This window comes from Chelonia mydas, chromosome 11 (genome assembly GCF_015237465.2).
Source record: "Chelonia mydas isolate rCheMyd1 chromosome 11, rCheMyd1.pri.v2, whole genome shotgun sequence".
NCBI classification, from domain to species: domain Eukaryota; kingdom Metazoa; phylum Chordata; order Testudines; family Cheloniidae; genus Chelonia; species Chelonia mydas.
In genome coordinates, this window is record NC_051251.2 from 56,336,079 (window position 1) to 56,357,535 (window position 21,457).

At 37.5% G+C, this 21,457-nt stretch overlaps 2 protein-coding genes across 4 annotated transcripts in view; both read right to left on the reverse strand.

Moving 5' to 3' along the window:
• RFTN2 (raftlin family member 2) overlaps positions 1-4,571 on the reverse strand; it is a 52,672-nt gene extending 48,101 nt beyond the window's left edge. The window contains exons 1-2 of one of the 3 annotated variants that reach the window (XM_007071870.4): positions 4,401-4,571; positions 3,824-3,970 (exon numbers count right to left, since the gene is read on the reverse strand). In XM_007071870.4, the coding sequence (XP_007071932.1) occupies positions 3,824-3,962 (139 nt within the window). In that variant the 5' untranslated portion in view covers positions 3,963-3,970; positions 4,401-4,571. Of the gene's footprint in view, positions 1-3,823; positions 4,026-4,400 lie in introns of all 3 variants that reach the window. The other 2 variants (XM_043525526.1, XM_027834101.3) reach the window with 2 other exon arrangements.
• Positions 4,572-17,505: 12,934 nt separating this feature from the next.
• Positions 17,506-21,457, reverse strand: part of BOLL (boule homolog, RNA binding protein) — a 73,249-nt gene continuing 69,297 nt past the window's right edge. Inside the window, exon 11 of the mRNA XM_037912809.2 lies at positions 17,506-17,944. Within this exon, the coding sequence (XP_037768737.2) occupies positions 17,786-17,944 (159 nt within the window). The 3' untranslated portion in view covers positions 17,506-17,785. The remainder of the gene's footprint in view (positions 17,945-21,457) is intronic.

The window sequence follows — 21,457 nt, forward strand, 5'->3', positions numbered from 1 at the left end:
TCTGTGCCTGGTTCTCCTATGTAAACTGGGGATGATATCTTATGTATATCACAGTTTTTTTTTTAACGACTAATTAGTTAATGTTTGTACAGTACTTTGAAAAATTAAATACTAAGTATTATTGAAGTAATTACAAAGTATTATTAAATCCTATCCTGGGGGAAAGCCTAATGCCTGATGTGCCCTCTGCCACAGGAATCTTGCTGGCACAGGGCAGATTTCTGACAACAGCTGGACAACACACTGTGGGGAACATTTTTTTGAGCCTCTGGGCAGGAACAACATGCATCGCCACATATGCACTGATGGCAGAATGGGCACTAGCAGACACAAATCTAGATACTCCCACTAATACAAACTATGTTACCTTGGGGACATGATGCAAGGGCTGTTGTGTTATCTGGCTATACCTTACAATTCACTATTGTACAGTGCAAATGAAACATTTCTTGCTAGATCTGTAGAGGTGCGGTGTAGGAAAAGAGGCTCATTTCAAATATCTTCTCCCCCGCACCCCTTGCACGCTAGATGACAGGATTTAGCCCTAAGTGAACCGAGCTATAAAATTCCTAACCATAGTTCCTTTACGCACATTCTGCATAATGAAGCCGATGGACATGTTCAGGTTTACTGCAACACATATGGTGTAACTTAGACTGCATGCCACAGCCAAAAAAGCGGGTTTGTGTAAAACATGGCCCACTTCCATCATGTTGCAAACTGTTGCAACTATTCTAAATTTTAAACAGAATTTCTACCTTGTTGTGTTCGCTCACAACAGCCAATCACAACTGTTACAATAATATAACCCAGAAGTTTGAAATGTTAAAAGGTGATGGCAAATTAATTTGTATATACATTTGTGTTTATCCAAAGTGATAGGTGCTTTTTATTGTTTGAAATTTCAGCATACTGATACGAAGAACATAGACACAGGTTTCCTCTTTCTATTAAAAAGAGATGTGAAGGAGGCATAAAGCATTATAGTGAGTGTGGGAAAATTCTAGTGATCCCCAGTTACATGTTTTAGTTGACCATCCAAAATACTTTAGTCAAGCTGCTTATGTGAGACACACCTCATAGCTGCGGAGATAAAATTGGCACTAAGAAATGGACACTTAAAACCACAGTTGGGTAGATTCTCTACTTTATTCCACTCAAGTGGTGCAAAGTGAAGACTGATTGCATCTTCCTACCTAGGGATTTTTCAGGTGTGGGGGAGCATCCAGTGGCCATTGATCCAGTTCTTAGGCCACCATCCCTGGAGCATGTTAGGGACAAGAACGAGAGGCCAGATCACAATGTGCTCTAGCTCTGCTTAGCTGGTTGATAGTTCCTAGGCTGCTCTAACTGGTGTAAGGGCTTGACAGAGAATCAAGTGAGTTTTAATAGTCTCCTTGATAAGCCCTTCATTCTGTTTCTTTGAGCATAAACTTGTTGAGTTAAACTCTGCACTAGCTTAAATTTAATGTAACTGTGCTTGTTATACCTTCATCCCAATATACAATAATATATGTAAAGTGGGGATAGAAAGGCTGTAAAAGTAAGATTTTAAAAAGTTTTTTACTTGGGACCAGATCAGGTACTTAGGTGTAAAAATTCACACAATGAGCAGTACATGCTGGGCACGATCTTCTTTTTCCTCAACGAGTAGAAACTGAAAGTGCTATGAAGACAGCACTCAGGTCTCTGACAGCATGAGATTCATGTTGCTCAGAAGTGATACAAGCTGGTTGATCACAAACTATATTAACTGAGCTCTTAATACAGCTCCCTTTATCCCAAAGGTACTGGTGCAACAAGATGCAGGATGGAGCTGATAGTTTATATGAAGGAAAAAGGTACAGGTTCAAAACAGGCCCTACAGTAAATTGGCCACTCCCTGTATTCCATGAACAAAAACAAAGTTCACTATAATTTAGAATTTTCCTAGTAAAAGAGGGCGAGAGCAAGTGTGTACTGAGATAGTGTGTGCGTGCGTGCGTGTATGTATGTGTATGAACGTAGCTCTGAAAGGCAGAGATACATGAGAATATAAAATATATGCATGCAGCTGACATTGTTTTACACAGATAGGCCTACATTTTCAAACTTAGGTGCCTAAAGCTAGGCTCTTAACTCTATATTTAGGCAACTAACTGAAAGTGACCTGAATTTCAATGTTGTTGAGCACCCATAATTCCCAGTGAAGTGAATGCAAGCTAGAGGTACTAGGCAGCACTGAATATCAAATAACTTTTAGTAAAGTGCCTAATATGGATTCATGAGTCTAGTAATATGCACCATGGTTTGAAAATGTGACCATAATTTTTTTGCAATGTGACACTAGTTATTACATATGATGATGCTAAAAGAACCACCTTTTTCTCCCCACACCTTACTAAGTACATATTTAGTTTAACATTGAAAACAACTAACTTCTTTAAAACAAATCCCTTCCAGAGTGTTTTCATAAACTTGTATGTGCATAAAAATATGATTTAGGACACAATGAACTATTTAGGAACTCCAAACAAACTTCAGAGTCAAGGAAAGAAGTTTTATTATCCTACACATTCGTAGCAATACAGCAGCAGGTAGTTAATTTATGTATTACACAACCCAGCTCTAGTCTTGGAGTATATTGTTACTACTACTTCTCAATACAAAGAAGTTTTGTTTCCTGAACTGAACATGTGAATGAACAACTCCTCTTTCTAATTAAAAGCTAAAAATACTGTTGGTTGTCAAGTACTATAATTTAGTACAATGCTATGTTTTCTATTCATCAAGTCATGCAGCTTACTTAATCATCAACACTTCAATATGTATAAACATGAACATTAATGTAATCTGGCAGTTCAAATACCTAGTTCAATAGAGGTCAGACTTTTATATTTATTAAAATATTCCTGTACCAAGTCACATAACAGATAACATCACAATTTCCCCCCTTTTGACTCTTTCCATTTATCAGCGTATTTACTTTAAATCCCTACCAACAAGAACATCTCGTAAAACTGTTAGTTATAAAATGTGCGGTCTTACAAAGTAACTGCAGCACAGAGCTGTCTGTTGTCAGAGGGCAGCCATCTGGACTTGTTTATTTGTGTTTTCAACTTTCTGGAACAGGGAATTACTCTGTCAGAGACAGGGCACCCTGTAAATGGAAGTACCCCACAGCGCACTGTCTGCCTCTAATTGTACACAGAGATTTTAATTTTATTTCAGGCACAATTTTAAAGGACCCGCAAGCAGTTACAAAGTAAGAGGTAGAAAGAAGGATTTAAAAATAGGCTCATTAATAACTAATCTATAAGACTCTCACTAAAATATCTGCCATAAGGCTGAAAAAAGGTTTCCTTATAGCATTTTAAAAACTATTTCCATATAAAGTAATGAGCTATGATTATAGGTTTTTGGAAGCTGAATAATTTTAAAAAAAGAGTTATTCATTTAGGGCCAGATTCCACCATTTCATGCTGAATGTACTTACTTTTGAGAGTAGCCACACTAAATGCATGTGTGTATGTGTGTTACTCAAAATCAATAAGGATGGCAGAATCTGGCTCACTGGAATCTAGGAAAATCTTTCAAGCAATTTTTGTCCAGTTTCCTTAAAAGGACAACTGTGTAACTTTTTTTTGTTTAATATGTAAGAAGTTGCAACTTTATTTTATCTGAGGACCTTAGATTTAAAATTTCCAACTAAAAGGCTGGTATGATTAGCTTTGATAAGGTAAATGAACTTCACTTTCTCTTATTTGAATCAGAAGAAATAAAAATAGTAAAATGTAGTTCCTCCTTTTGCAAGAACTTATAAGATAAAATAGAAGAAAAATACCTTCTAAAGTAAAATCCAGCAATACATATTCATAAGCAGAGTCAGTCTTTGTTTCCACTTGCGGTCTCTTCAACGTAGAAAATATTTTTCCAGGGCTGCTATCATCTGGGTCTTCTAGCTTTCGTAGTCCGCACCCCATGGCAAGATCTGCAAAGGAAAAATCACAGGAAAGGGGGTGGGGAAAGCAGCAAGTTCTGTTACGCTGAGAAAAAAAAAAAGTAACAAACTTAACTGCCTTGGATTTTGTTTACTAGTAGCCAAAAATCCAAAGACAGAAAAATTTCAGTTCCCAAGTTAGAAAGTGAAGACATTTTCTATTAATTTTTTCATATAAGCATTGCACCCATAATGACTTCAAGCTACTAACTCATCAAGAGTGGGCTTGATTTTACAGAAACGTACAAGCTGCTACAACTTAGCAAAGATTTTCCATGCCACGTCAATTTACAGCCAGCCCCCCCATCAGCATTCTGTTGCAGAGGACACCAATAGTGCTTTGTCTGTCCCTCTTGGCTGACTGATAATGAGGCAAAAAAGAACTGAAATAATAAAGTTAGAAGGAAACATATATAATTACCTACTGTCAGAAGATCTATTCGGATGCAGTAGTAAATGAGAGGAAAAAGAGCAAGTCAGAATGAAAGAATGAGAAAAGAGAGTCTCAATATGGTTAGAGACGAAAATCATTTCCAGAAAGGAAGTCAGCTTCAAGAGGAAATTGCTTCTGGCATCTCAAAGGGAGGAAAGTAAATGAAAAGCAGTTTAGACTCAATTTTAGATTTGAAAGTTTGGTTCTTATTTTCTTTCCACAGGAATTTTCTTCCCGATGGAAAAGCATACATGATCATGCTGTAATAAAGAATTTTCTTGGCAAGAGGAGTATATATGATCACTGTAAAATTTATTTTAAAAAATCCAGGTTAATAAAAGACAATTCAACTTTTGTTATATTTTATTTTAAAAGGTCATACTACAAAGCACCTTATGTTAAACCAAAGAGACTGTTGTTTCAAGTTATGCAGTATGAATAAAGTTCTGTGGCCATTTCCCTTCCATTTTCCATGTACATTTAATAGTTAAGACTTTTCTTTTGTCAGACTTACTACAGTGATTAGTACAGCAATAGATTTTCATCTTAGTAAAGAGGTGGTTTTAAATCACATCACATAGCTCTATGAACTTGTAACATAAAAGAGCTTTTTACAGTGGAGAAAACGGAATATGGTGTAGAAACAACGTAGACAACAGTGACACAGTAGACCCAATTTTATCTTCAGGTGCAGGAACAGAACTCACATTGAAGTCACTGGTTCCAGTTCTGCCCTAACATACAACCCAGTGCATGCAGTTATTCAGGATGTACATCAGAGCAAAATAATGGTCAGTGATTTCAGGGGGAGATGCACACATGAAACACAGAGGACAGAATTTGGCTTAATGTGTGGTATTTTATTACATCAGGATAGCAGTTTGGAAAGGAGGGGTCTTTTGGAAAGGTCTCGTGTATTGGTTTATCTGAGCTGGTTATGGTGAGACACAGAGAGAATGGAGTTGGATTTTGCTGTCAGTTTGCATACGGTGTCCTAAACAGAGCTCGGCAATTAATTTTTTCAGCAATTCCAAAAAATAGGGGGGAAAAAATTGGTTCAGGTCAGTATGAAGCAAACCCAACATTTTTTGGCATTTTCAGTGAATCGAAAAAGTCAGAAAAATTTTGTTTTGGGTTGTCAGAGAGAGAGAGAGAGAGAGAGAAGAGTGTGAGTACGAGCTGCTAGTCTAGTAGTTAGGACATTCACTGGGGAATGGATGTAGGGAAATACCTGGGTTCTAGTCCCTCCTGCACTGAACATTTAAGTATGTAGACCCACCCCAAATATCCTTTAACCTGTGGATTAGGGCAGTCATCTGGCAGGGGGAGACCTGGGTTCAAGTCTCTGCTCCGGAATGGGGATTCAAACGTAGATCATCTCCCCGTCCCAGCTGAGTGCCCTAACCACTGGGCTAAAGGTTATGAGGGGGCAGCTCCTCCTCCTCCTGTGCTTTTGCTGTGTGAATATAGACCAAAAATCAAAAAAAGATGTTTAACATCAAAATTAACCTTTTTGACATTTCTGAAATCTTTTTTTTTTGTTTTGACCAGAACAATTCACTGAAATCAAAATGAATTTGTGAAATGTTTTGATTGACTTAAATCTGCATCTTTCATCAAAGAAAAGTTTTGCCAAAAAATTTCACCCAGCTTTAGTCCTAACCTCTTTGGCTGACTATCAAAATCTAGTGCATTAAGTTCATATAGTTTCATGTTCTCTGATTTTATTCCTGTTCCATTGTAGTGTATATAATGTTAATACATAGTTTGTGCTTTCATTTAAGAAGTTTACCAGTAATTAGTTCAAAAAAGCCATATTCTGTGCATGCAGTCTGCTTCATGGCTCCTTTGGGTCAATTAAGCCAAGGGTGGAAACAAAGATTTCTGAGATTTAGAACATACCTCAAGTACTGTAACAGAGGATCTAGAAACTGTTTTAGATCAGACTTCTTTCTCTGACTTGTGAGACTACTCCTTTCAGAAGAGACTCAACTGGTTGGAGCTAAGTGAGTCCATAAAGAGTCTTTGAGGAGGATGACCTCAAACCATCTATCCAAGCCAAGGGGAAAAAGCAACACTGGCTGTGCATCGTTGAGAATGTCTTCACATAGACATTATAAATCACTCGTGGGCTGATGTGCAATAGACATATTACTGCAGACTGCACATATTTTAAAGCTGGACCTATCGTCCTGATTTTCCATTTTGAGATTAGGGAGTAATGGGCACCACATAATGAACTAAAGCAACCTTAAAGCTGTACTAATTTTCTAAAAACTAAACAAACTAATCTTACTAGTTCCTAAGGTTTCAGACAGATCCAAGACAAATGCAACGACAGGGGAAAAGTGGATAATTCCTAGACCCACAGGCAGAAAAACAAGTAATGAGAGAATATTTGGACCAAGCATCTCTCATAATTATGATCTGAATGCTCAGGTCTTTAGACAACGCAGGCACATGAATGCAAAGGTTAAGAGATCAGCATTATAATAAGAACTATATCAATCACTTCTGACATAAGACATTTAATAAAATATAGGCATGTACAAAATATGCCTTTAGGATTCCTATTACTAAGGGTTAAATTAAAGTTGGCTTACTTTCAAAAATCTAGAGAAAAATGAACAAAAAAAGATGAATACTGAGAAAGGCTCTCTGAAACTTTGGGCTCAAATTTGAGAGGAACTGAACAGTTAGACTGTAAATCACACTGTACAAAAGATTTACATGAGTTGAACCATACCAGACTGCAAAACTATTTCACCTTAAATTACATTTCCCTGCTAAATTCCCTTCCAGTGTCCAAAAAGACCACTGTTTCATGATATAAGGATGATGCTGTCTGCCCAAATCAGTAGTCCTAGAATAATGAATGAAGGAAGAAAATATCAGCACTCTGAAGTGGATGGGTACTTCAGGATTCAAATGATTTATATACAGAATTGGTCAGTATTGGCTCAGGCCCCCCAGCAACTACTATTATTTTAACCTTCTACTAAATCTTTAAACCTAATACTAAAAAAAATCTTTGCTTTTTCATGAACAGCAAAATAGTTCTTACACTGGTAAATGTTTTTATGAAGAACTAATGTCAATATTTTTTTTTGTTAAACAAAATGTATGTTTAAAAAGCTATACCAACATTAGTTTGTTGTCTTTGTAGCAACATTTAAACGTATAAGAACTGTTTCATGGTTCATGAAAAAGCAAGAAATTTATTTAGTATAGGGTTTAAAGAGAATATTTCATAAGTAAAGAATGGATGTTTACCGTGCAATAACTGTGGTTCTTTGAGATGATGCAGTCAGTTTGAATCACATTGGAGGTGTGCATGCACCTCATGTGCATGAACTCAGAATCTTTTGAATAGCAGTGTTAGCTGGGGCCATGCATGCACCCTGAGTCTCCTTATGACCCAGTGAGAGGGCATACAGGATGGAACGGCTGTAACACTCCTTCAGTTCCCTTGCAATTCTAAGTCCATGACTCTGACAAGTGGGGATGGAGGGTAGGTCATGGGATCCACACTGACCACAACATCTTCAAGAGCCACAATTACTGTACAGAAAATAACCGTTCTATCTTCTCTGAGTATGTGTCAGTGTGGATCCCACTGAAGGTGACTGTCAATAAGTATCCTCTCAGGATGATGGGAATGATTAGTATCAGCTACATCAGTTAAATAGAGATTGACATACTACTCCCAAACTTGGTATCTTATCTAGTAGTTAAGATCAGTGCATAATGCTTGACAAATGCGAGTGGGTTGCTTCATGTGCCTTGCAGATTTCAGATATCGGCACATTTCAGAAGTATGACAAGTATGTCGATTGGGCTCTGGTGGAGAGACCCTTACTAATTGGTGGGAGACCAGCTGGTAACATAGTGAAATGCAACATCCATTTTGACGGTTTTTGCAATGAAATAGCCTGACCTTTGAAGCGGCCAGCTATGGTCACAAATAGATGGAGCAGTCTAAAGGACAGAGAAAATGATGGTGGCGAGGGTAGTGGGCAAGGGTAGGAGGCCAGAAAAGAAACTGGATGGAGCAGCCATGGGTGACAAAGTACAGCAGATATTTGTTGGTTGTAATCTCTGGCCATGCCCAATTGAAGTGGGGACAAGGCAATTTCTGGCATGGTGATGACATGACTCTCAATACCCCTGTCAAATCTGCTGTCTCTGGGTGGCAGCCTGGTGCACAGTAGAGTAGGGGGATGATCGGCACCTCCTGGTTTTAACAGGATTGCTTTCTAGGCAAGCATTCCAGTTGGTGACTGTGGAAATAAGATTATTTTATGCTTTGTGGGGACTGGTACAGGAACATCTTGGGGTATAGCACTGGAGTGTAAATTCCCACAGATCTCAGCATTGCCCTTGAATCCGTGAAGGAATGGAATGTCTTGTGTGTCTGGTTGCTGAAGAGCTCCATGCCTTTGAAGGGCAAGTATTCTATTGTTGCCTGGACTTCTTTTGGAATTCAAAATGCCTGTAACCAGGAGGCCCAGCACATTGTGACTGCCATGGCCATGGATCAAGCAGCCATTCTGGGCTCCTCCAGTGCTGTTTGTAGGGCTGTTTTTGCTACTATCTGCCCTTCTTTGATGGTGTATCTCAGCTCCTCCCTAGAGTCCTGCCAGACCCTTGATAGGAAGGGGAGTTGCTCTGTCCCACATCAGAAAATTGTATTTTGCAAACAGGGCCAAGTAGTTCAGGATGTAGAATTGGAGAGAGGCTGACAAGTAAGTCTTTCAGCCAAAGAAGTCCCTTTCTTGGGGTCCTTATTCTTTTGGCGTCCCCTTGGTGGACCTGAACTCTTCCTGGACCACAGAAACCCCAAGCGACCGTAGTGTCAGATGCGTATAAAAATGTTCAAAATCCTGAGCTGGGACCTGACAGAACTTTTCTACTGGTGTAAAAGTAGGTGGAAAGCAAGGTTGGGGTGTGCCACAGTTAGTTTGCTGAGACCAATATTTTCCTGCTGATTGGAAGAGCAATTCTTGTCAGCACTGCGAAGCTGAGGCTACCAAACAATTTGTGTGTGTTCTCTTGGATCACCTCCGCCTCTATATCAAAGCTTTCAGCTGTTTTTGGAAGTCCCTAAAGTCATCGATGACTGATATTGGGGCTGAGGTGACAGCCTCAACTGGAGAAGAGGAGTATTCCTTAGCTGGGGAGGGCAGTTGCCGTGTTTTTCAAGCAATCTTTGCTGCTTCATAAAGAAGGTCCTCAGTTCCAGTGAAGAGGGGCTGGCTTTTGATGTCAACAATGATCAAGACCTTTCCTTTTTGCTGAAACATGTGATGGGACTCCACTCTGGGAAGCTGGGGTATCAATTGGGCTACTACGGCCATTGTGGTAAACTGTATAAGTAATGGCCAGACTGCAGGTGGCCCATCCACAGACAGTAATGCACTAGTACCCAGTATAGGGTGCTTTTGTAGCTATCATTTCAGTCTACCAGGAGAGGGTTCCTGGCTCAAAACCAGGGAGAAGGAATGGCTTGGAGACAGCAAGTAGAAGTACATCTCTGGGAATGGTGGTGCCATAGAATACATGTCTGGTGCTGGGTCCAATGCTGAGAGGAGGGGTGAATGTGGTTCCTTGAAAGTACACCTCTGTAATAGGATGGGCTCTTTCGTCAGTGCCAGTGTTAGTATTGGCGTAAATTTGTGTCGATGTCAATATAGCCTCTCATGCCTTTTTTCATTGTCGGTGCCCTGCTCCCATCCCTCAGTATTGAAGAAGTAGCGTTTTGGGTCCTCCTGATGGGATGGACATGTTGTCCAGTCTGAGCTTGCACTCAATGCAGGTGTGTTGCTTGGCATCCAAACTGAATGGTGCAGATGCATTTGGTGCCAACATCATCAGTGCTAGTTGGATCAGCACCAAGGATTCTGGTGTCAAGTGTCAGTGGTCTTGGCACCTTTTTAGACTACTTCTTCCCACTGGAACTGGTGGTATGGTACTTGGATTCTGGGGCAATTGCTGACGTTAGTCTCAACTCCATCTTGGAGGATTTCTGCCTCTTTGGGATCACATGTGAACTTCATGGATTGTTGTTACACACAGTGGGGGTGTAGGTGGTGTGACCTAGTTGTTGGAACAGGCATTATACCTACTGGGCAGAGCAGAGCTGGAAAGCAGAACCAGAGTTGTGGTCAGGAGACAAGCCAATGGTCAGAGGCAGAATTCAGAACAGAACCGGAGTTGTGTTCAGAGCCAGGGTGTGCAGACCAAGGTAGAGACTAGGGCTGAAGCAGGAACAGGTGCAGGTTGGAGCAAAGACTAGTACAGGAAGCAGGTCTGGCACAGGTGCAGTGTAGAACATATTGAGCAGCTGCTGTTGCTACAAGGCTTAAATGATTATTTGCTGGCTCTTCTGTCCAATAAGGGAGCACAGTCACTTAGCTTGAGCTTATTGGCCCAGTCAAGCTCATTGAGTTGCCAAGCAACTGCACCCAGAGCCAGCTGAGTTCCTGACAATTGCTCCAAGATGTAATTTGAGACTCCCATATCTCAATTTTCAGGTTCAGGTTGAAAATAAGCAGTGGATGGAACACTTGTCAGGGATGTGTCCTTCCCAGAGGCAGGAAAGACATCTGCTGTGTACATTGATTAAGGGCATAAGACCATCGCATGAAGAACAAGGTTTCAGTATTGTGGGTTAGAGTCCACTATTGCCAGCAGCTGATATGAAGTTGCTCGCCCTGCAGTAAAGCAGTTTGGTGGGGGTGTCTCCTCCATCTTTTATTTATATATATATAGGAACAGCCAAGAAAAAAGAATAACGAACAAATTCATAAGAAGGTGAAGAAAAGTTCTTCACAAAAAATTGAGTCTGAAGCTCAAAAACAGTAGTGGGTTGGACACAGTCCAGGTTCAATTTTACTGTCATGGGCAATAAGCGGGAACAGAGGGAGAACAGCAACTGCTCCACCCTTTATGCCTTTACATGAGAGTATGAGGCAGCACAGGGCACATGCTCAACCCTGAAAACACGAGGATCATGCACACCTATAGTGGGAGCCACACTGACACATACTTGAAGATTATTTTTCAGAGAACAGAATATACCATTTACAAGTTACTTGGTTTGGCAAATTCTACTTATTTTGTTCTGTGTCTCATCCTTTTCTGGAATATCCCCTAATCCATAATCTCCCTCCTGGTTGTTTGAAGAAACTGATAGGCTGCCAAGGGACCCTGAGAGAGGGAAACTTGAACATGGGCCCATTGAGGATGATGGTTTGGGCAGGAAAAGTCTTTCTATTCCTCCACCTGGATGCTATTTTAACCTAATTTCCTAAACAGATAGTGTAATTAATCTAACACATATGAAACATAACTCTGTTTAAGTGACAGTAAAGCAGTAGCCTCATTGTACAAGTTTACAAATTCATTTTTTTAACAATTCCCTGATAAATATAAATGTTTATATTTATCATTTACACTATTCTAGTCTACTTGATCAAAAATAAGTTACACCATGAGCAGTAAATACAGGAAAATTTATTTGAATTAACCTTTTAGTTACAAAAACAGAGTTTATTAGAAGTTACAAACTACAGAAACTTGTTTTTTATGACTGTATTTCACATGTACAGTTTTAACACAAAATTAGATGTTTGTTTTACTATTCTAAATGGTAACAGGTTTACTAAAATCTTAAGGTCTATGAATTTATTGTTTAAACATTTATTTCTGTACATCAACAGCACCTTACTGAACAAGGCTGCAGTAACCAGATTAAATGCACCTGGAATACATTATCAAAGCAAACATTCATCCGATTAGCTAAAATCCTGCATACTAATATAAAACAAAACTTAAACTGTTATGTCACATGTCAGCTTTAGTTTTATCATGCTTCAATTTCCAAAAATCAAAATACTCAGAAACTTTATTATGAACCACATAAAGAGCATTCTGTTTATATTTAATGTATACATTTATTATTAACTGCAGCTAATTTTGATGGAAAGAGGTTATGGTATAAAATAACAGTATGGCTCTCTTAAAGCTATCATTTTAAATATATTTAAAAATATTAGTATCTCAAAAGGTCCATGAAGGCCAAGAGACCTGTACCTTTCTGCTATGTCTTAAATAAATTATTTTGTATTTTCTTTAAAATGAGAGCTACACAATACAGCTAGCTAAGCATGATAAGTGCTTACCACATTTCAAACTTTTTTTTTTTTTGCACAACAGGTTCTAGTTTTCTGATAGGAGTGTACAGATGTATCATTAAGACATCCTTATTATATTTTTCATTTCTTTAAAAAATGACTTGTTAAATGTTTGTTTTCTTCACTTAAATAGAGAGCTGTCATGAAGTGAAGAAAGCTTTAATCCAGGTGAGCTGAAATTACTGCACTACTTTACCTTTAACACATTTCTACAAACCTATCTTACAATAAAGGCGCATCCTCGAAACTTCCAACATTTTAAAACTATGCTAACATACAGGTAAAGCCATGTGTTCTGTTAGCGTTTACTAAATTGTTATTGGAATGCACTGTGTTCATTAACATAATGGTAAAAAAATTGTGTAGGACACAGAAAATTGTTGTCTTAATGCAACCTATTTTGGAAATGCATTTTAAAATACCTTAAATACAAAAAAAAGACATTAAAATGGCAAATTAAATTTTTTTATGATGAAAATGAATTGTTTGCTAGTTCTCAAGAAAGATTAATATTTTGTGTTAATGCTATTTCTAACCTTTGAAACAGGTATTTACTATCCAAATAGAGGAAAATCTACTTTACTTAACATTATGACATTCCTTGATCTAATGCATAAAAAATGTTCGGGAGCTATGATAATCATTGATATCAGTTCAGATGTAATTTTTCTGTCAGTCAAAATCTACGGTAAATATGATTTTCCAGTGTTCCCTACAGCAAATGTTCACACTAGCATTTTGCCACATAACTATCTAGAATACAAAATTCAGTCAGTATCAGTTGTTAGTAGTGCTCTGAAAGCTAGCTTTCTAGCATAATGAAAATACAAACTGGATGGCTAAGTCAGAAAATTAATTTGACTTCAAGGTCAAAGATTGTCAGTGGATAAGAGAAGATACTGAAGAGAAGGAGGAAAATTTGTCATATTTGATTATCTTGACAAAGAATAGTATTGGTATAGGCAATGATCCTGCAATCTGATTTGGGTAGGACTCCTCCCATGCACATGTGTAGAGCTTCAGAGGTGTCAACAGAGCTCTTCATAGACACAGGATTACACCCATAAATATTATATTACAGAATCAGGACCACTGCATGTAGAGGCAGCTGTATGACTTCTGTACAAAAGCATGGAATTTCCAAGAACGGGGAGAATGTGACAGAAAAGCATCAAACAGGGGTGGAAGGTAGGAATGAATATTAGAAGAAAACTACACTGGAAGTATCAAGGTAATGACACTCACAGATTTTTTAAAGAGGGAGTGGGGTAGTTCTTTCTTAATGTATTTTATTTTCTACAAGAGGAACATGCTGAGAGTACAGCTACATATGGGAGTTGAATTTTAAGGCAAGGGTGTCCCAACTTTGCCTAATGAAGGGCCCCACTGATCAGAAGCTTGAGGGTTGAACCTAATTTGCATAACAAGGATTAGGTTGCAATCATCCTAGGAGAAGAATTTAAAGAACAGGAGCCTATTTAGTCACCTGTCTGATCTTCAAAAGCACTGAGCTACCAACACCAACAGCTGCAACTGAAGTCAACAGAAGCTGCTTAGAGCTCAGTGCTTTTGAAAATCAATCAGGATCCTAAATATAGTTTTAGGAGCCTAATTTTAACCTCCTATTTTATTAAAAATCTTGGCTTAATCTTAAAAAAATGATGTATGGCTCTTGCAGGCTTGAGGTCCCAGCATTCAATGCTCTGTATCTTGATCTGTTCTAGACCAGTGGTTCTCAAAGACAGTCCGCCACTTGTTCAGGGAAAGTCCCAGGCGGGCCGGACCAGTTTGTTTACCTGCCGTGTCAGCAGGTTTGGCTGATCGTGGCTCCCACTGGCCGCGGTTCGCCGCTCCAGGCCAATGGGGGCTGCAGGAAGGGCGGCCAGCCCTTCCCTTGGCCCACGCCGCTTCCCGCAGCCCACATTGGCCTGGAGTGGCGAACTGCAGCCAGTGGGAGCCGCGACCGGCCGAACCTGCGGATGCGGCAGGTAAACAAATCGGTCCGGCCCGCAAGGGGCTTTCCCTGAACAAGCGGCGGACTGGCTTTGAGAACCACTGTTCTAGACCACACAGATAGAGCCCAGTACGTCAGGAAACTGCACTTTCATACTGAAGAAGAGGGTGGCAGCAGACTTTCTTGTAGAAATCTTGTAGGGCTGTAGTTGATGTGCACAGTGTAGCAGGGCCATTCTTCCAAGGCAAAAGAAGAAGGAATACAAAAGAAAGTCCAAATTGTAAAATGAAATGATAAATACGAAGGTTTAACTTTTACTTTTCAGAACAAGTGTCTTTGGGCCAAATTTTGAAGTCCTTACTTAACTTTTATTTAAGAAAATTCCCACTGAAGTAAGGACCTCAGGATTTAGTCCTTTGTACTTCAGCCTGGAGAAGAGGGAAATTAATTTTTTTGTTTACAAATAAATCTCATTTAATATCTACTACAATTTCTTGTTTTTATGAATTCTGAGTCCCTTATATAGCAGCTCACAGTAGCTCATCCCATCATTTTATTTACCTTAGATTTATATTATTTAATGTTCATATAATTGCATGCTGTATTTGACCAAATAATTAAAGCTGGAATATTTTTCAAGTACAAGAATTAGAGTGTAGTCAAACAAGAACACATTTTCAATTGCTGAATTTTAAAACTTTAATATACCTATTTGGTTTTTACTCTTCAAACTGGGATTCTTATAACTAAAGCACAAAAGAAAGAATCAATTTTGCCAGTCTGTATTATAACTCTTTAAATGACATATCAATTCAACCTTTCCCTCACATCAGAAAATTAACTGACACTTATAAAAGAAATCAACTACTTCAATTTAAAAAAACGACAGTTAATACTATAGTTAATAGCTTGATCTTTAGATGAGATACTGCATCTGCCTTTGTAGCACTAGGAACGTGTTACGTTATTTATAAAATAAATGCATAGTCACTCAGATTGAGTATGAGAGAGATTTTTCAAAATAGATATTGTGCCATCTTTTTTTTTTTGCACTACTAATAAAATTATCAGACTACCGTTAGTTATTTCACAGATTATTTTCCCCCTTATGTTTCTGAAGAAAATAAAACCAAAAGTCAATATTTATAGTCTAAAATCAAATCTGTTCCTATAAATGGAAATAATAAATGTGTGAATATTTGGGCTTTTTAGATACCCTTTACCTGATATACATATCAACAACTGCACAATATTTGTGCACTTTTGAGAAATTAGATCGAAAGACTTCAGCTGTAAACCAAAATTGTTGAACACATTACTGCATAACAAATTTACTTTTTGGACCTCTATAATTTAAAAAATATTGTAATAAAAATGTTTTAGTAGAACAAAGAACAAACTAAAACTGAATTCTTGAAAGCAGAATTTATAACTCATACTGAAAACATGGGTCAAATTGATATATATGTTGTTTCATGATATTAGAAATAAAGCTGTAATAACAGAACACAAGACCTTTCCTGGCTACCTTTGCTTACAAAATATTTACAACTGAGTAAATGCTTCCACATAGATGAAGCAGTTTTAGGATGTGCCAAAATGTCTATAACATATCTACTGAGATAAATTCTAAAACCTAAACCAAATATAAAAATAACTGGGTAGATGATCACTGGTGTAGATTGTCTCAATGGAGCTATGACAATTAAATCTAGCTGAAGATCTGCCCCAAAACAATGAGCTGATATCATCAAGATCCCAAGTTATATTTACATTTTGACATAAACTGTTTAAAAATGACAGTTGTTGGGTTATCACAAACATTTTTTACAAGAGGTATAAATCATATTTACGTGTGATCTTGTTTCTGTTCAACAATGGTGCAAAACTGATTTAGTCTTGGAGTGTTACTAAAACAGTAAATAAAATTATATGCTATGGGCCTGACTCTCCTCTCACAGCAATGTCAATCAACTGGAGTTAACCCAGTATAAGAAAGAGCCGAATCAGGCTCAGCACAATATAAAAGAAAACCACTGACTGCTGGATTTTAAATAAGACTGAATACTACCTGTGTATGTATCTACAACTGCTATATATAATGCCCACTCTGCAAGATCTTCACCTGATATAAACTAAAACAGAATATTGCAAATGCAGTTGGAAAGTCACTATCAAGCAGTTCAAAAATGTAAAAAAGAATTTAAAACATTTTACATACAAAAGAAAGATAGAGATAAAGACTTTCAGTACTACATAAACAATAAGCCATGGCTTGCACTCATATTAAATACAGTAGTCATGTTTTAATCTATCAGGAATTTAAAATTTAATAATAGAGATGGAATCCTTAAAAAGGAAGGCAAAGGGGAAAAAGAAGGAATAAATTATTAAGTCTTTGTGGTTGAGGAGAAAATTGTTTTCCATCTCAACACATGATTTAGCAGTCAATGAGTTTTTAATCCTGCATAGACAGTAGAAAAATATTAATACTTAAATGCCAGGTGAAGGTTTTCAGTTGTCTTAAAATATAAAGTATTAAGTAAATTCGTGTTCATTTTCTATAGCTAAAAATCATACCATAAACGTGAATGTATTGTTTACTGTATTTAAGAACAGTGTCAGCCTCAGATAAAGGTATAGAATTATAAACAAATGGTCCAAATTATAGTCTTAAAAATTCTTATCACAAAGTAACTAAAATTACACCTATGCAAGAATTCTTATCTGATTTGATTTCAACAACAACAAAATAAAGTTACACAAACTATACATGACGTGAAAAAATACAGTTATGTTTAAATAACAATATGTAAAATAAAATAATTGGTATCCAAATCAAGTATATGCTGTCAGTCTACAAGAAAATGGCTCAAATGTTGAAAATGTCTGTTGTAATTTATCTGATACAAAAATGAATTTTAGATTTTTCCTGTAATACAAATATGCTGTTTTTCAAACTACTTTAATAAATAGTGCATATACAATAGTCTGTATATCACAAATTACAAGTCTGTCACCTAAATGTGCATTAATTGATAAAGGAAACCATGATTTTATCCTGCATATCTTGTGTTTGCTGACATGAACTGCAAGATTTCTTTTTATTCCTTTTACAAAAAAATAGGGCATTTTAACTTAGGCATACTCAGTAAATGTTGAGAGTTACTAAATTACATACCCTGTGTGTGCTAGACATATTAGCATAGTAGACATCTAAGATTCTATTTTACAGAGTCTGTAGAGGAAGGTGGAGTGAGAATTGTATCTTCCATTCTGTAATCTTTCCTAGGATGAAAGTGAGGGCTTCGTGTATATCGAGGTTTCAAACTCACAGATGAAGGATGTGAAAAATTTCTTCTCACAGAATGTAACCTTGGTTCCTAAAAAGAAAGAAAAATACCATTGTCTTTTCTCTGTATATTTTAAAACGGTGTTTTGCTTATTATACTAAACATGTAGTGGGAAAGATCCAATTTAGGATATATATGTACCACCTGTCTGAACACTGGTGTGCATCTCTAATTTGGAGGATAAGGACCTAAGGTAGATGCAAGACTTACGCATGTGGATAGTCCCACTGGAGTCAATGGTACATGTGATGGAACTACTCACATGCTTAAAGTTAAACACATGCATATGTCTTTGCAGGATCAGGGCTTTAATGTATTTGAGTTGTTTCTTTAACAAGCAGAGACAACAGAGGAAAAATACTTTGTAAATCTCCTATTTTTCCCTCTTATCGCATACTTTCATGATTCAAATACTGTTCTTATAATATATGCAACTACTCAGCCTCTTGCAGGGCTCCCTCAAATCACTTAGGACTCACAAACTATGCAGAATTTCCACAGATACCAATGTGAGTTCCATGTGCAATTGAAGATACAAGGCTAGATCTTCAACTGATATAAATCATCATAGCATCATTGACTTCCATGGAGTGACATGATTTTCACCAGCTGAAGATATGTCCCACAACTTGGCCTAAGTATCCTAACCACATCACACTGACACCATCTGTTTAAAAATAAAATGAATACATTTAAATGTATTCATATCTAAACAGTTTTCATGCCAAAGCACTTTACAAACAAACTCACAAGGATCTCAACTGCAGTGCAACTGTAACAGCATGCAGCAAGACTGAACAACAGTTTAGGATAGGTAGTGAAAAATACCATATTCAATTGAAACTGTAAGGGGCAATGTAGGTAAGCACAATATTATCATCTAAATTGGAATTTTAGCCACAATACTAGGATTCACACATCCATACTTGTGTTCAGTGCCATGGGATACTTAATGAACAAAAGTATTCGGTACTTTGATTTACAGCTCTTCCAAACCCTAAAATGTCTACCAGCATAGCTTTGTCCTCTGCCCCCGCACCCCCACCTCAGTGTGCTGGGGTATCATAATTCAGTGGATTGACTCAGAGGGAAGAGTTGCACCAACACCCTTCTTGCAGCACACACATGTTCTTGGAGGTCTCTCATCCAGTGGTGACTCAGCTTGACAATACTTAGCTTTCAACCCATAACAGATTAAACAGTGGGGGCAAGTCTTCCAAGTTATACTGGTGCAAAGCTGATATTAGTGGCACTGCACTGGTGTAATTAAGAATAGAATTTGCACTCTTATTTTTATATTTCTATTATACTTGTATGGTGTAATATTTTACTTCTTGATAAGTATGATTCAACAAGCATACAGAAATAATAAAACATATTAGGGCTGTCAAGCAATTAAAAAAGTTAATCACCATTAATCGTGCAATTAATCTCACTGTTAAACAATAACAGAATATTATTTATTTAAATATTTGTGGATGTTTTCTACATTTTCAAATATACTGATTTCAATTACAACACAGAATACAAAGTCAACAGTGCTCACTTTCTATTTATTTTTGATAACAAGTATTTGCACTGTAAAAAACAAAAGAAATATTACTTTTCAATTCACCTAATACAAGTACTGTAGAGCAATCTCTTTATCATGAAAGTTAAACTTACAAATGTAGAATTATGTACAAAAATAACTGCATTCAAAAATAAAACAATGTACAATTTTAGAGCCTGCAAGTCCACTCAGTCCTACTTCTTGTTCAGCCAATCGCTCAGACAAACAAGTTTGTTTACATTTACAGGAGATAATGCTGCCCTCCTCTTATTTATGTCACCAGAAAGTGAGAACAGGCATTCTCATGGCACTGTTGTAGCAGGCGTCGCAAGATATTTACATACTAAATGCACTAAACATTCATATGTCCCTTCATGCTTCAACCACCATTCCAAGAGACATGTATTCATGCTGACGATGGGTTCTGCTCGATAACAATCCAAAGCACTGCAGACCAATGCATGTTCATTTTCATTATCTGAGTCAGATGCCACCAGCAGAAGGTTGATTTTCTTTTTTGGTGGTTCAGGTTCTGTAGTTTCCACATCGGAGTGTTGCTCTTTTAAGACTTCTGAAAGTATGCTCCACACCTCGTCCCTCTCAGATTTTGGAAGGAACTTCAGATTTTTAACCGTTGGGCGGAGCGCTGTTGCTATCTTTAGAAATCTCACATTGGTACCTTCTTTGTGTTTTGTGAAATCTGCAGTGAAAGTGTTCTTAAAATGAACAATTATGCTGGGTCATCATCTGAGACTGCTATAACATGAAATATATGGCAGAATGCGGGTAAAACAGAGCAGGGACCATACTATTCTCTCCCAAGGAGTTCAGTCACAAATTTAATTAACGCATACTTTTTTTAATGAGCATCATCAGCATGCAAGTATGTCCTCTGGAATGATGGCCAAAGCATGAAGGGGCATACGAATGTTTAGCATATCTGAAACGTAAATACCTTGCAATGCCAGCTACAAAAGAGCCATGCGAATACCTGTTCTCACTTCCTGGTGACATTGTAAATAAGAAGAGGGCAGCATTATCTCCTGTAAATGTAAACAAACTTGTTTGTCTTAGCGATTGGCTGAACTAGAAGTAGGACTGAATGGACTTGAAGGCTCTGAAGTTTTAAATTGTTTTGTTTTTGAGTACAGGTTTTGTAACAAAAAAAAAATCTACATTTGTAAATTGCACTTTCACGACAAAGACTGCACTATAGTACTTGTATAAGGTGAACTGAAAAATACTATTTCTTTTGTTTATCATTTTTACGGTGCAGATATTTGTAATAAAAATAATATACACTTTGATTTCAATTACAAACAGAAATAAATAAATATGAAAATGTAGAAAAATATCCAAAATATTTAATAAATTTCAGTTGGCATTCTATTGTTTAAAACTACGATTAATTTTTTTGAGTTAATCATGTAAGTTAACTGCGATTAATCAACCGCCCTAAAACATATGTTGTTTTTGCTGCTGTAGTGCTTCCATAGATCTCAAAGTACTTTAGAAGGCTGGCTGATCATTAGCCCCATTTGACCTACAGAATAACCAAAGCACAGAGTCATATATGAACGGCCATACTGGGTCAGACCAATGGTTCTTCTGGCCCAGTATCTTGTGTTCTGACAGTGGCCAGTGCCAGATGCTTCAGAGGAAATGAACAGAACAGGGAAATGTTGAGTGATCCATCTTCTGTCATCCAGTCCCAGCTTCTGGCAGTTGAAGGTTTAGGGATACCCGGAGCATGGGGTTGCAGCCCTGACCATTCTGGCTAAGAGTCATTGGTGGACCTATCCATCTTGAACTTATCTAATTCTCTTTTGAGCCTGGTTATACTTCTGGCCCATGGCAACAAGTTCCACAGCTTGTATATTGTGTGAAGAAGTACTTCCTTTATGTTTTAAATCTGCTGCCTGTTAATTTCATTGGGTGACTCCAAGGTCTTGTGAAGGGATAAATAACACTTCCTTATTCACTTTCTCCAT